This window comes from Parasteatoda tepidariorum, chromosome 7 (assembly GCF_982258835.1).
Source record: "Parasteatoda tepidariorum strain Cologne lab strain chromosome 7, Ptep-v5.0, whole genome shotgun sequence".
In the NCBI taxonomy this organism is placed as follows: Eukaryota; Metazoa; Arthropoda; class Arachnida; order Araneae; family Theridiidae; genus Parasteatoda; species Parasteatoda tepidariorum.
In genome coordinates, this window is record NC_141761.1 from 33,336,815 (window position 1) to 33,354,003 (window position 17,189).

The window sequence follows — 17,189 nt, forward strand, 5'->3', positions numbered from 1 at the left end:
TTTGACTTAGTTTTAAAAGGGACATTATTATTTTTTTTCTACTTTGAATTTTTCTATAAATCTTGATGGGCTATAACTTCACTCTGGCATGTGTGAAGCAAGTTGGTGCTTCATGCCTTGATCTTATAAAGAATTAAATATCCCAACTTTGTCAATAAAAATAATAAAACTGTATTTTACAAATTCGCTTTTGTTCTATGTGTCTTTCTTTTTCAAATATTACTGTTCATTTCATCTAAACTAATCATGATATTGTGTATCCAAACGTACCAAATCTGTACAAATAAAAACTTTGTTCTAGGAATTTACTTTATGCCATCCCACTAGTAATTTTTAATTATTTCTATTTACTAAATTAATTTTTCTCACTGTAGTCTGTTTAAGGTGTGAAGTATCAAAACATATCCAGTTATAAAAAGGGGAAAAGCTAAAAAGAAATTATAAAAAAAAGAATGTGTTCTTTAAAATTTCTTTTGTATCCTTAAACATCCAAAACTTTTCTTACCAAACTTTTTTGTTAAGTTATCTGTTGTTTTTCTTCAGATGCGGAAAAATTATTTACTCTGTGATTTTTTTCCAAACAAAAATATTTTTCAACTTTTATTACAAAATTTTTAAAAACAGTTTTCTCAAACCTCAATGATTAATTTGCTGTAATATCATGTTTTTATGCTTAGATTGATATTAAACTTTTTTCTTTCAGCTGTTAATGAAAGAAAATTTAGACCTTAAGTTGACCCCATATAGTGTCCTTGCATGTAGTAGTAAACATGGTAAGTTTATTTTATTATAATATAAAATTTTAATAAAAATCCTTTATTTTTTAAAATTTATGTTGATTTTTTTTAGTTAATATATCAATTAGTGACAGTTACTTTTTATTGTACATCCTGCATAATGTCTAATGTAAAAAGGTTAAAAAATAATACATATATGGGTGATTTTATTTTATCACTAGGTGAATTTCTGTCTTTCACTCAGGCACTTTTAAATAAATTTTTGTCTCTTTAAGTAAATTTTTCTTGGAAAAATCATTTATTTTTACTTTGTTTCCATGATTTGAAGTACCGGATTTTTCCTTTTTTTTTAAGCTATAATTTTTTATTTGCTATATGTAAAATAACATATTCTGATTATACTTCAGATTTATGTTTATTTAAATACATATACTTTTTAAACTTAAAATATGTTGGTGTACATAAATTCTGCAGAAATATTTGTTCCCCCATGAATAATAGAGAAAAAAAAATTTTAATGTTTCCCGATTTAAATTTTTTCTTTACTTGGTGATTAATTGACAAATTATGTCTTTACAAATTAGTAAAGAGATTGAGCTTGAATCAAAAGTTCTACAATTTTAGCTAGAAAAATTAAGTATTTATTTAAAAAATATTTTTAGTAAATAATATTTACCTTTTTTAACACATTTTATCAGAGCTGTGATATGAAGGTGAAAACAAACTGACTTAAATTTTTTAAAAAAATCTGTTTTTTTTTTTTTTTTTTTTTTTTTTTTCTGACAGAAAATCATTATTTTTTGCCTATCCCAACTTTTTATTGTGTTGATAGTAATCTCTTCATTAATTTTCCAAAATTCTATTGAAACACATATGTTTTTAGACTTATTTTCGTATTATTAGTTAATTTTTTTCTGGGTTAGTTAATGATATCTTGTGTTACATTAAAGGCTCCCAATATCTTTTATTAATATATATATGTATATTGATATTGTATACTAAGTTATGTATATAAAGTCTGAAGTTATTCAAATTATAAGCTTTAAGTTATAATCATTTATTTTAACCATTTCAAAACGTACAATTAGGCAGACTACCTTCAGCAGAAGAATCCTAGTGACTGCAGAATAACCAAACATCCAATCAAGAAAAACACAAAGTCACATTTGAACACACAGCTGCATACATTAAATCTTTCTGTAATATAACCAATGGTTATCTATTTCACCACCATCTTGGCTATAACTTTCTATTTTCCAGCATAAAACCATGCTTATATTAGGGCCAATATTTCTTCATATGATCAATTTCTTGTGACACACCACAGCAAATATAGCAACATTAATAAAAAGTGTTAAACTGTTTTGACTAAATTATCTTTTTAAATAATATAATGTATGTAGAATTTACAGTTTATAGTGCTTAAACCTTTTTGATTTCAACAGGATTTGTACAGTACATTGAGTCTGTATCTGTTAATTCAATATTGGATGAGCATAAAGATTTACAGAGTTATCTCAGAACCTATGCTCCTTCAGAAAATGGACCTTACGGAATTTTGCATGAGGTCATGGATAATTATGTTAAATCATGCGGTAAGATATTCATATTTTATTTTATTTTTATTATTTTGTTTTTTGTTATTTTAATTCTAATAGTGTGTAAAAGCTAAGATGTAGGTACAATAAAAAATCAAAACCCCATAATTTAAAATATATATATATGTATGTATATACAGACCTTTTCAGTAATAAGTCAATGAGCTGCACAATACTCCTTAATTATTTTAAACTAATTATGGCGTTACCCCTTGAATTTGTTATTAGTTAGTGCAAAGGACATTTTAAGTTAGAAAATCAGACGCAGAAATTTACTTTCTCTAATCACCATTGCTTTTTTTTTTTTTTTTTTTTTTTTTTTTTTTTTTTTTTTTTGCAACAGATTCAGTTTCTAGACATTCAAAATAAAAGGACAGTTGCAAAAAGGTAAATATGGTCTTAATAGTTTACTCAGGAGAGCAATAAAAAGTTTTTATGTTTTAATCTTAATTTCACTTTTTAGGTAATTCACTATATCTCTGAAACTATTTCAACAAATCAAAATATTTTTGCACACAGTTTCTAAAACTTTTTTAATCAAAGATAAATTTATGAAATTTTTCTTAGGTAAACAAGTCATGTGCAAACAAAAAAAAAAATGTTTGGTTGACCTAAACAGCTCCATAGATATGGTAAAATAAACAAAGAGTAAAATTATCATTAAGCAGACCAAACTTTTGACTGCTTTCCTGGCTAAACTATTGGGCCCATATTTACGGCTACTCACCATTTTTTTATGGTCAGGAATTTCAATTATTAAGAATTGACATGTTTACACAGATAAATATGCTTTTCTGTTTGATAACATAACTTTAGATATTATCTGCACTAATTAATTAGCATATTTGAAATCTACCCCTCAAAATATTATGATTGCATGTTAAAATAAAGAAATCCAATCAGGTGAAATTATTCAATTGTGTGCAACTTGTTTTGCGATTACTGTTTTTCTTTTTATGCACTCTCTTAAATTCTGTGGCACCTCTTTTAGTAAATTGTTAAAAAAATCAATGTCATGTTTTTTTTTAAGGAAAAAAAACATTAATGCATTGAATCAACTTTCTTAACTGAAATTTATAATAACTATAAGTTAGTATGTTTAGTTTATGATTTAGTTTAATACTTACCTCAATCTGGAAATAATATTGTATTTTAAAAATCATGCTCTTTATACACTAGTTTTAATATTTATTCTTTTTGACTGAATATTTTTTTTTATATATATGCATAATAGCTGGATATTGTGTTTTAACATATTTACTGGGCGTTGGTGATAGGCATCTGGACAATCTTCTTTTGACAAAAAATGGTAATTATAAATCTATATTTTGTTTTATACCTTAAAAAGTTTTTATGAAATTCAGTGTAACTACCACTAAATATATTAAATACCAATTCACTAGTATTTAAGACATGATGACTTGATTCTCTCATGAGGTACCTTTTGAGATGCCTTTGATAGGTGAAAGTTGACCTAGTCGATTTATTATTCCCCACAATGGTCAACATTAAACAGTTGATTTACTTAGTGAATTGCTATAAAAACAAACAAAAAAAAATTATGAGCGAAATGCTATAAAAATTAAGAAAAAAATAAAATGAGCAAATATGATATTAATAAATAAACTGCATGAATCAACTAGTGTTATTCGTTCATCGAATTCTATCATAGATAAAATTCTGCAAGGGGAGTAGTGTGTTGTAACTACCACTATAAATATTAAATACCAATTCACTAGTATATAAGACATGATAACTTGATTCTATCTCGAGGTAACTTTTGATGGATGAAAGTTGACATAATCAGTGAAATAAATTATCCCTCACAGGAAAAGTTTTCAAATTTAGAGAGCTTAGTGAATGTCAAAGATGCCCGGTAGCTGAGCAGTAGCGCTTCGCGCTGTCGTGCCACAGGTTCCTGGTTCGAACCGAGCAAGGTTGACTCAGCCTTTTATCCCTTCAGTGGGACGATAAACGAGTACCAAGCATGCTTGGGAACTAAACACTGGAGGTTCCGCTTTCGGCTGACCACCTGACCGGAACATCTGCTTCTGCACCCCAGAGCCCAAGGTCAAGAAAACTGAGATGGTCGAAGTAGGCCTTGGCCCTCTAGGGCTGTCGTGCCTCTGAGTTTAGTTTAGTTTAGTGAATGTCAAAATTCATTATTTTGTTTTGTATTTGAATTAGAGATGGAAACTCCTATTCCTCATATTAAAGTTTTATTCAAAAAAACTAGGTCAAATAACACAACAACTCCATGTTTCTTCATTTTGAGATACAGAGCATAATTTTTGTTGCTTTCGAGCAGAAATAAGCTGGAGGTGTACGAAACTTTTAAAAATAAGATCGAATAACAAACTTATTCTAATTTTCTCCCTAAGTACAAATACTATTCAAATAAGAATTTTATTTAAAGAATTTTACATAGTTTTGTCTCAAAAAGAATATTTTTTGGTATTGTTTTCTCAAATGAATGTAGTGTTAATTTCTCAGGTGGCATAAAAAGATTTTATTATTCACTCAAGACAAATTGACGAGTGCAAAGTGAACCTAAAGTTAAGTCATTGAGTTTATTCAAGCAGTTTAGGGAAGGGGGACAAAGAAAGTTGCAGCAAGGGAGAAACAAAGAATCAGGGAGTAGTTTATGTAGACAACTCATTTGACATATTCTAGAAATGAAGTGAATAAAAAAACCAACTTAAAGAAGCTTCTGTCATAGTGAAAGAATCTGAATGAAATGTCAGTTTGAAATTTTTGCCAAAAGAAATAAGCTCAGATGTCACGCTTTTTCAGTTTCCACACCTATAAAAAGTAAACTTTCAATCCACCCGCCAACTTGTTGAAGTTAAATAATACTCTTTAGTATCATATAAATATTATTATTATTTTACTTAATAATTTTTTTTGCATTTCATTAGAAATAAGCTTAATAAGTAACTGAGGGGGTTTAGTTTCATAATTTTCTCAAACAAGTTGTGTTTTGGTATTGAAGTCACTCGTGAATATCCAACTTGTTGAAGTTAAATAATACTCTTTAGTATCATATAAATATTATTATTATTTTACTTAATAATTTTTTTTTGCATTTCATTAGAAATAAGCTTAATAAGTAACTGAGGGGGTTTAGTTTCATAATTTTCTCAAACAAGTTGTGTTTTGGTATTGAAGTCACTCGTGAATATCGTAATATTTTCTTACTGAAAACCAACCTGTTCCATTTTCAAAAATGTATTGTATTTCAATTATGTTTAATTATATGTATTACTTATTTACGTTATTATAAGAATCTTAATTATAAGAATTTACTCATTTAACATACTAGCTATTATCCCTGAAATCAGTTTAGGTTAGGGCAGGGATGGGCAAACTACGGCCCGCTTAGCCCGCCGGAAGGTTTTATCCGGCCCGCGGATGGAATTTTAACTTGCTGATCCGTGGCGAATATGAACAATATACATCCATTTTCTTGTCTGCTTTGTTTAAAGTTATTTTTCTTTTTTAACTAAGTACTGCTGACCTTTTAACTTTCTCTATTTTGTTCTACAAAACATAAATTGATGGAAATAGCTAGCACAGACAGCTTTAATTGGTAAAATGTTGAAAGCAGAAGTTCTTTATAGAATAGCCGTAGATTGGTGTCTTCTGAAGCAGTTGTTTCTGAATATGACAAAAATTGAGTTTTACAAATCATTACCAAAAGCTAGTTTCCCAAATATTTCATGCCTAGAAAATCAGTGCTATGTTTGCTTCATTTTATTTGCACGGACAAGTGTTTTCATCTATGAACCTTACAAAAAATCATTTCAGAAGTAGAATAACAAACATTTACCCTTGTTCCTTAAAATAAGTACATCTCACTTGGAACCTCAATATAAGAAACTTTTAAAAATTAAATCGCCAATTTCATTCATCTCATTAAATATTTATATTAAAAATTTTATATAGAATTTTTTTATTTTAGATGTTTTTACTTAGCCCACCAAACATTTTTTTTCCGATTTTTTGCCCTCAACCAAAAAAGTTTGCCCATCCCTGGGTTTCCCATTCTAGTTTTCCTAGAAACCAAATTTGTCAGTCTCTCAGGGAATAGATAAATAAGAAAAAAGGTAATTTTACAAATTTTCTAAAAGAACTTTGTTAGGAAAGTGTTAACTTCAATATTTATTGTTCTGCTTGATATATAATTGTTGTTTTCGGACAGGTAAACTGTTCCATATTGATTTTGGTTACATATTGGGAAGAGATCCAAAACCTTTGCCTCCACCTATGAAACTTAGCAAAGAAATGGTTGAAGCCATGGGAGGTATACACTCTGATCATTATCAGGAATTTCGTAAACAGTGCTATACATCCTTCCTCCATTTGCGTAGGTAAAAACTGATTTGTTTTTTCTTCTATCCAGCATTAATTTTATAATTTAAAATCATTTTCATTTATTCATATTTTAGAAACTTACAATACACAATTAATTCCTTTGTTTTCTTAAAATATTTTGGTCATGGGGCTAATATGCTCATTCTCTTAAATATAATTTGCTTTTGAATTTTTCAAGGAAATTAATTAATCCCTGCATAAGGTCTCGTTATGTTTGAATAATGTCTCAATTTTATCATATATATTTAAAGAATTGTTTCATTGATCAACAAAAAAAAAGCGAAACTTTTTTCACATTGTTGAACATAAAGGTTAATATTTTTTATAAAATTAGTCATATTAAAGTTGTCTTTAAATTTTTTCATATTAGTTTATAACTTGATAATAACAAAAACTTTTTTTGTTACATTGCTTCTTAATTTCTAAAGTCATACTCAATTATAATCATTTTTATTATTCCCCAGATTTTGATGTTTTTCCTAATTTTATTTCATTTGAAGAAGTAATTATTTTGGAAATTTTTGTTTCACATTAATACATACAATGTGTAATAAGTAAAATATTTTTTTTTTCTAATTTTGTTTCTTTAAACAAATGACAGAACAAAATTGATTGGTATTTTACAGTACCCTTATTGCTACTGTAGATTTTTTAATGTTCCAATTGCTCTTTTTTTAAAGGTAAAGAAATTTTTTTTATAAAAAACTAAAAGTTTGCTTATTTGAGCCTTCCGGCTATTTTGAGCTTTTTTTTTTAAGATATGCTGTTGCAATAAAGTTATGTAATGATATAATACAGATTATAGTGTAAAAAAATGTACAGATTATAGTATAAATGGTTTTAATATTAAATTACTGGTTATTTTGCTTACATTGAAAATCTAATTCATTTATCACTTCAGCTCTTAGCTTCTTAAGATGTTAATAGTAAAAAAAACTTAGCTCACCTTATTTTGAAAATAATTTATGAGATAGTTTATATTATATCATATCACTTGTTCAATGGTTAATTACTTGCACATATTTGTATATACAGTATACGCAATTATCCAATAATTCCTATTATTAACTAAAATAAAGAAATAATGTATATATATTCCTATTAGTTATAAATGGCAAACAATTACCTGCCAATACTGCAACTTTTTTAATAGTGTTTATTAAGTTTTTCCCATTGTTTTTATGGATAAAAACTCAACCCTATGTGTGATACCAGTCTAAAACCCACTCCAATTTAGTAAACGCTTCCATTTACAAATCAGAATGGTCCTAGAAATTTGTGATCGGAAAAAGCTGAATAAGGGATGTAGTTTACAGAAAATTGTTGAGGAATTTTTTTTATTGATCTACAAATTTTGACCAGTGTCGAGCAATTTAAAAAAAAGTATTTTAGATTTCAGAGGCTCCTGGTTCTTGATAATTTTAAATAACTAATAATGCGAAACAAAGATATTTTAATTTAAGACCCCCTGTAGCTCTTAGGGCCCTAAGTTACAGTCTATCTAGCTTAAACGTGAATCTAGCCTTGATTGTATTTCTGTTAGAGATGATTATATTCTGTACTGAAGGTACTTTTTCTATTCCAAACTAACATCTGATTTATTCACTTCATACATATGCTATTTTTTGTAACACCATAATTGTCTGATTAATACCTTTTATGTGTTTTTATACATTATTATATGCACTATAACGTGTGTCAGTTACACTAAATTCTGTGTGTCACTTTTGGAGTTATGGTCATTTTTGTGATTTTTCCTTAATATATGATCACCAGTGAATATCTTAATAATTAAGATTCATTTGTCTTAGAGAGATGATGGAAATTCAGGTGATTTAAGTATAATAAACATAAGAAAAGTTATTCATGGGATAAAAGAGACTTAGGGAGAAAAAATGTTTTGCTTAACATTAACTCTAGGTAGTCAGTAACTTTTTTCTTTTTCCAAAAATTAGGTATGAACCCTGATGTAGTTATATATAAAATAGATACCTTAACTTTGTATTGATATCTTATTCTGATTTTCACTCTCTAAATTTCAGACATGCCAACTTGATTTTAAATTTATTTTCTCTAATGGTGGATGCCAGTGTCCCAGATATTGCCTTGGAGCCTGACAAAACTGTGAAAAAAGTAATGACCATTACTCTAGTTTTTTTATACTTATTTTTGTGTGTTATTAGCTATTTATGAAAAAATTTCACCCTCACACTAGGAATTGCATATCATAAATTTTAGGTTTTTTATTATATTTATAGTATTCTCTCAAAATGCAGGCAAATGCTTAATATTTCCTAATGTGTTTATACCTTCTCTCTAAACACAGAGCAGTTTCCTATATTTTTTAATGTTTTTATTGTATTCTCCCTAAATACAGAACAGTGTAATATGTTTATATGCCCCGCAGCACAGTGTAATCTGCCCCACAGTGGACTGATCGTTAAGAAACGGTTCCCAGCAGATCACCCAAGTCAAGCATCACTGGCTGCGGTCAGCATGCGGATGGGTGACCACTTGGATTAGTCTGCGTATGGACCGAGGGTGTGCGGTATGTGCTCTCGTTAAAGTGGTCTACCGTAAAGTGCTCGACTGCGCTTGCAGGTTGTTGGGCTTCCGAAGCGGGGGTGCCTCAGAGGATCAAAATTGTGATGGCATGTCTTCGGATCATCCTCAGGGATGTTTCCCAGGCCGTGTGCAGCTCCAGGGCGATGTAAATAAACTACAATAACAATGTTTAAGGCCGGGATAGCCTGGTCGGTAGGGCGCTGGGCCCATATCCAAGATCGTGTGTTCGATCCTCGCCGGCCGAAGACTCCCCGTGTAGTAAATGGTGACTGATGCACGTTAAATCTGTCGAGTCTCAAGGTCCTCCATGTTCCCACAACAAATCAATACCTCTGGGGGTACTGATCCAGGAGTTTCCTTGTCTTCTGGATTGTTCAAAATTACAAGGCTACGGAGTTGAACGTAAGTAGTCGTAAACCCATGAAATTGGGTCGGCTGTTCAACGACGGTTATTAAATAAAATAACAATGTTTATAGTAGTCTCTCTAAATACAAAACTTGGGACTGAAGATTCTGAAAAGTAAAAAAGTATTTGTATTGCATTTTAATGCGTAAATTAAATTTAAACATATAAAAATCAAATTAAATTATTTAAAAAGGAATAAATACTTTTTATTTATATTTCGGTATTCAGGGGTCTGTCCAGGCCGAATTTACTACCGTTTAGCGGTACCTTCACAAATTCAATTTTAGGAAAAACGGTAGTCTCACAAAATACTTTTTCTTAGAATTTTATTTTTTTATCCCTTAAGAAACAATAAATCCATATTTTTGTGTTGATTTTTTAATATATTTTTTAATTTTTTACAAATTATGTTTAAATTTTCACAAAATAGGTACCTCTCAGAAAAGCCTAGACAGACCCCTGGTATTAAAATACTGTAGACCCTCGTTAATTCGAATTTATTAGGACCTTAAATGTTTGATTTATCAAAAAAATTTAAATTATCTGAATTTCTGATTGCTGACTTTTGTTGACATAGTCTAGACACAAAACTGTGTCTTTTAGTCATGATATATCATGATGAAGATTTATTGCTCATTTTTCTTAATATGACTGCGATGGGGCATTTCACATTGCCTAGCTTTTAAATTTCCTTTATTTCTTAAATTTAATCATTTCAAAATCCTTTAAATAAATATATCAGTTAATTTATTTTCATCTCATTTTATAAAGAGCAACTGCAAATATTTCTATTCGCAATAAATGTAATGTATAACTTTATTTTTTTCAATGCAAGTGTGTAACTAATTATTAAACGTCACAACAAGAGAGTATCAAAATCTATTTTAAACCATTCTTTCTTCAACCTCATTAAACATTAGCATATGCATTATTAGATTTACTTAAATTTCCAACAAGTTTTTTGGCCTTAAATCTTCATTTTAATAATGTGGCGTCGGCTTTATTTTTGGCTGTATTATTTATTGATAACTCGCAAATTTTTTAATCTCTTCCTGTTCTCCCAAGCATCGGTTAGCAAGTACACATTCACTGCTTGATGTGAGGATTGGAGGAAGGGGTTGTAGGGCTTTCAATGCTCCCTCAGTCCAACCGTTAAATATTTTTTTTTAAAAATCATACTATTATTGTATTTGTTCCTTTCATCAAATTACATACTAAAAATTTTGTTCCTTTCATCAATTTTCATACTAAAAATTTTGTGCAGCTCAAAAAATTTTATATAAGCTGCTGAAAAATATCTTAGATTATTGTAAAATTCTTTTCATTGCAACTTGCGTTTGATTGTTTCTGCTTCTGAGGCTATATCATTTCTGAAATGGAAGCGAATCAATTTAATCAGTGATCACTTTCGAAGGCTGTATTATAAGTTTTATTTAGTTGACATATATTTTTCAAATCATACTTTTTGTCAGTCATGTTTAAAAAATTATGAATCTCACGTTTAAATTATAGCATTTTCGATATTAAATTGCACTTAAATCTATGTTATGTATGTTCTTATTTGAGCATCACTCATTTTATAATTATTGATTTAAACTACTTTTGTTCTCAAAAAGATTATGTAAATTTGTTCTAACCGATTAGACATGGTTCTCACATTAATTAAAAACCATATTTTATAATTTTTATGTTATTGTACAAGCAATTATTTTTTATACTTGTATGATGAATATTTTTCCCAAGATTCTTTTCATCTTATCATTTTATGTTATCTTTTCATCTTTTTATTCTTATTATTTTAGCAGTAACATCTGCTTGTATTACCCAAAATATCGAATTATGAGGTTCTGCTATATTAAGTCAGTCAATATAGAAGGATTTTTAAAAGAAAAAAACGTTTTATTTATTCACATTAATATTTATATTCATATTTATACTTATTCATATTTTTTGATCAAAAAATTAAATCATAAAAATGAACCAAACATCTTTTTTTTTATTCTTTCCTTTTTTTATGATATCCATATGTTCTAAAATCTTAGTAAAACTTCTTTTTTTGTTACATTTTTAATTATTTTTGTAAAAATGCCTTAATTTGTGACTAATGCCTTAATAATGACTGTGAAGTACTAAACTCTGAATTTTCTGATGAGAAAATATTTTTAAGAATATTTATTTCAGTTCAATTTGTAAATTTAATGAACTATGGAAAATTATCATTATAAAAACTATGTCAAGAATGAACGTACCTATGTCCTGCCAAACCTCTATATTTCAGGCTTGAGTAAAAAGAAAGGTTTGATCTATCAAAAACATTATTACCATTATTAGAATTTTTTTTTTAAAATTTGTATATTACATACCAAATTTAAAAATGACCCATTTTTTATGATAGAAATGTTTCATTAAATAGAAACGTAATTTTGAAAGTATATAGGTATTCGTTTATTAAAAGGTATGTTGTTTGGTCTGTGACATTTTTTTTAAATTGAAAATAGCTTTAAAACATGCTCTAACAAGATTCAGAATACATTTTGAAACTATCAAAAGCTGATGGCACAAGCCTGGCCGAGTTCTTAAAAATGGGTTCCTATTTTTGAATATTTGAAACATGTTAGCTGTTATTTCCAAATTGTATATTTTTGAAGGGAATGAAGTTTTTAATCAAGTAACAAGGAAATTGTTGAGTTACCAGCCAATCTTTTTTTGAAACGAGTACATGTTCTGAAAATGCAGTATTGGTGTTTAAATGGTTAATTAGAATTATCCGAATTCCTTCGTAAATATTTAATACTTTCTCAAAGCAGCTTATTCCTCATTAGAAACATAGGTGGATTGCTACAAAATTTCCTTAAATTTTTTTTTTTTTTTTTAAGATTATTAACTTTTTTAGATGATAACTCTTTTAACTTAAACATCTTTTTTAGGTGCAAGATAAGTTTCGTTTAGATCTACCTGATGAAGAGGCTGTGCACTATATACAAAATATCATTGATGACAGTGTCACCGCTGTAATGCCAGTCGTTGTGGAACAAATACACAGGATAGCCCAAGTAAGTATAAAACATTGAGTTTTAGGGTTAAAAAGTTTTTTTTACAGTCTTTTGATGTTTAAGTACTGGGAAATTTGAAACTATGGAATGCACATTTTTGTACCTTTATTTGTGCTCCATTCATATTGTTTTTCTTTATTTATATGTGATACAAAATATTATTCATCCATTTCGATAATTAAAACTAATCTATATCAGTTCTAAACATTTCAACATTTAGCATTTTTCTTTTTTAAAAAAATTGGAATTATTTCAATACAAATATTTCTGTGTGTACCCTAAAACTGTAAAAGTCTGGAATCTTCAAATTTGTCTTCTTATTCTTTTTTTTTTTATTTATTTTTTTATTTTTAATTAATACGAAATGTAAAAACTGATTTTAGAATTTCAACCTTTTAAAAAATATATCTTTAAGATGAGATTAGATATGGTGATTAAAACATTTTGGAATGCATGTAATGTTTTGTTTTGTTTTTTTGAACTTAATAATGTAAAGTTTATGAAGATTTTGATATCAAGCTTATTGGTTCTTTATTTTTTTCAGTACTGGAGAAGATAAAAGTACTAGATTCAGCTTCAGACTTTTTGTGCCATGTAATTTAAACAATGATGTATAATTCAATATATATCTATATATAAATATATATACATATGTACAAAATAATGTAAAGTTTTATGCAAAATGTATTTTCCTAAATAAATGTTTACATTAATTTTATGCCTTGTACTTTTATAAGTTTTTTTTAAATTAGAAATAGTACATTTAAGTAAAATGAGTGAAAAACTTAAGAGTGTTTAACAACGTGACAAAATTTTTTTTAAACAAAAGTGCAACTGAGAGGGGAAGCAAATAATTTTTATTTATTTTTTCCTTTGCTTGTGAAGTCCTTACATAGTCAATCAAAGCATAGTCATAAAAGCTCTGTACTTCTGTTCAAAGAATTACTAGCTTACTGAAAGTTACAATTCGTTTCACTCGTTTGAAATGTTTTTATACCTCTTACTTAAATAGTTGTTGAACACTAGACTTATTAATGTTGTTAGATAAGAACATGATTTACATTTGACTAAATACTTCCAAAAAATATAAAACTCTCTTTCCTTTCAACCATATGTAGTTGGAAATACTTGAAACTGCTGTATTTTTAACTGTATTCCTTTAAAGATTCTGACAAATAATTCAGTGCATAAATGATTATGACCTATTCATATCTGCTGCTTTTCTGCCATTAGCAAGGCTCTTACACCTTGGGGAAAACCTGCATAAAATCTGGGGGGGATGAAAACTTCCAAGCTTTTCTTTCTTTTCTTAAAGAAACTTTTAAGAAATCTATAACAGATACTATAATAACAAATAGATAGGACAGATACTATATATATTTGGTTGCTTGGGGTAATAAATACTTAAATGTGTGATGATTTTGGTTGATAATAATTGATATTAATTTTTTTATGCGTTTAAGGTTTTATTGGTGTGTTTTGTGCTGCAATGGTATATGTTCCTGATCACAGTTATTGTGTATGCTGCAAATTGTTGTTTTAGAGTTAAATTTTTTTTTCTTCAGAAAATTCTTAGTCCACCAAGAATAAATACGTTTTTTTACTTTTGAAAACTATGTTTTTCAAAAGATTGACTGTATAAATCAGCGATAATAATTTTTGTAAAAGGCTGTTTTAATATCAGTTTTAAAGGCTTTGATATTAGAATGATCTTGTTCTTGCAGACTTAAATTTTAAAATTCATCTGATTTTATGAACCAATGAATCTGGGGCATATCTTTGTATCATCTTTTTACTTCTAATATCTTTATGTTGAAAATCTATAATTTTCATTTAAATTCATATTTTTTTCTAGTTAAATTTTTTAGTTATGATGCGCTCTGGCTTGACTCTACCCCTGGATTTGCATTTAAAATACGTGTACTCTAGATTCAAATCAATAATGCCTAAGGCAGCAGGAGTCAACCAGTTGCGAGTTTGCGCAAGCGAAGGACAGTTTGTAAAAGTGAAGTGGTAAGTTTGTGAAAGCGGTCCATCTGCTTGCCGATTAGCATTTCATTTATTTATATTTCCAAAAAATGCAAGGTTAATAAACGAATTAAGCCTCTACTATTTACACTTAAAATGCTAATTATGCCATAGATTCTAGAAAATGTCGAAGAAGGATTCAGGACAAAGTGGAACTACAATTAAATGAGTGTGTAAGCACTGAAATTGTAAATAAATATTTTTATTGATCTATTTGTTAATTATATTTTTAAATAAATGATTCATCTATTCAATTATAACTTAGCTAATGTAACTTGTTTGGCTGCAAGAAATACTGCAATGTGAGTATGAAACCCTGTTTTCTGAATTGTTCTATTCTTTGACATTGTTAGCTATTGTGTGTATTATTTTGAGCGCGTTGGGTCTCTAGTTTTGCCAGTTGGTTGCAATTAGATTGCTAATCGGTTGATTAATAAATCGCTGGAATATTTACTTCCAAAATCACTCGTCATTCTTGGGGAATTTGGCTGGTGTGGGATGCTTTTTTTCGAGCGATTAACACTTCAACTGGCCATGTTTGGCGTTAAACAAGTTTATTGCCAAACCTGACACCAAATAAATAAAAATTGGTAGTATGATTTTCTAAGTTTTTCATTGCCTAAATCTATCGATCGTCACAGTGATTTAAATATTTGACCCCAAATTAATAAACTAAATAAGAAGTGGTTCCTTTTTTTTTCTTTTTTTTTACATTTAAATTGTGCATATTAAAAATACATTGATAGAGATATGATTTTTAGATTTCTTTTGTATTAGACTAGGAATCGATACCATCTAGCACTGTCTGAAATTAAATAAAATACACAAATAAAAAAAGAAAGAAAGAATAACTGGTAGCACAATTATTTCTGAATTTGTTTATGTCTCGTTGAAACAAAATATTATTGACAACCACGATAGATAAGTAATTTTTAGCCACTAATTCGGATCTAACCGTCGAATTAGAAATTTTTAATAATTTAGCCTAGCTATAAGCTAACGTGGTAAAGATTTATTTAATATGTGCATGAATTTACCATTATTCTTTTCATAGTTGCGTTTTCTTCATTATTGAAATGTGAGGATTCGGCATTAATTAAAGTGTAACACGTACAGAAAAGATTATTTCCAGATTTTTATTAGCTCGTTATTGCTCAGTCTTTTTTTTAGGACTGGCTGAATTTTTACTATAAATGGTAAACAGTGAGATCAACATGATTTAATTATTCACATTCTTCTTGGAAAAACAACATTTGTAATCAGCAAAAAATATTTATAATCAGGGATTAGATTTTTTTCTCTTTGTCCCTAAAATTTCAGCCTTTTTATCAAAAACTCCGATTCTCTAAAAGTTTCGGTTTTTTCAATAAATATTCCGTTTTTTCTGAAAATTCAGTCGTTGAAATAAAATATATTTATTTCCGATTTTCAAAGATAAACAGAAAATTCAAACTACATAGCTGCCAACCCTTCAGCATTTTTACTTATTTTAGCTATTTTCTCTGCTTTTACTCGTCGAAAATAAGTTTTTCCGTATTTTTATCTGCCCTCCAGATAGCTCATATTTTCGTAATTCAGGCATCGTTGCTTCCTGGCTCGAAAGCAAACGAAATAATAAAAAAATAGCGGTGGATTTGCGGTGAAAATAATTATTTGCACATTCAATTAATCCTGTAAATTTTTATTTATTATGGCCAAACAGACAAGCCTTTTCGAAATCCCAATTCCAGAATCTGCTAATGATGCAGAGCAAGGAATTCCAAAATAGTAAGTGCGCCAAAAACATCGATAAAGTGAGCTAAAGGGTGAGTTTGGCGAAGTCCCCTCTTGCTGTAGGGGTTGCATCCATTTAGGAATCAGTTGAAGCTGTGCATGTGTGTAGGAAGGTGACTAGGTTTAGATATGACGCCCTGGTGAGTAATATTAGCTTCTTCCCCCCTTTTGTATTACTTAATGTTATGGTATCAATATGTAATCAAGAACTTTTTAAATCATTAAAATTTAAATTAACTTTAATGTGTGTTATCTAATTTTTACTCTAATTAACATGATGCGTCTAAAAGTAGTATCAATAGGTTGTATCACTAATATCTCGATTCTTATTCACGCTATTTTAATATCAAACATCGATTTTCGTATTTACCTGATTTAGAAGTTGCGATTCTTATTCACTTGATTTAAATATCGTACATTGCGATTCTTATTTACGAGGTTTAAAAATCCAATATCGCGATTTGTTTTTACGTTTCTTTAAAATCGTGATTTTATTATCAAACATCGATTTTCGTATTTACCTGATTTAAAAGCTGCGCGTTGCGATTCTTATTCACTTGATTTAAATATCGTACATTGCGATTCTTATTTACGAGATTTAAAAATCCAATATCGCGATTTGTTTTTACGTTCCTTTAAAATCGCGATTTTATTA

At 28.5% G+C, this 17,189-nt stretch overlaps 1 protein-coding gene across 2 annotated transcripts in view; it reads left to right on the forward strand.

Annotated features, from left to right (window-relative positions):
* Pi3K59F (phosphatidylinositol 3-kinase 59F) overlaps positions 1 to 13,451 on the forward strand; it is a 57,974-nt gene extending 44,523 nt beyond the window's left edge. For both annotated transcript variants that reach the window (XM_071183631.2, XM_087167638.1), the window contains 7 exons: positions 704 to 773; positions 2,183 to 2,332; positions 3,570 to 3,644; positions 6,537 to 6,705; positions 8,752 to 8,842; positions 12,608 to 12,733; positions 13,278 to 13,451. In XM_071183631.2, the coding sequence (XP_071039732.1) occupies positions 704 to 773; positions 2,183 to 2,332; positions 3,570 to 3,644; positions 6,537 to 6,705; positions 8,752 to 8,842; positions 12,608 to 12,733; positions 13,278 to 13,292 (696 nt within the window). In that variant the 3' untranslated portion in view covers positions 13,293 to 13,451. The remainder of the gene's footprint in view (positions 1 to 703; positions 774 to 2,182; positions 2,333 to 3,569; positions 3,645 to 6,536; positions 6,706 to 8,751; positions 8,843 to 12,607; positions 12,734 to 13,277) is intronic.
* Positions 13,452 to 17,189: the final 3,738 nt, after the last annotated feature.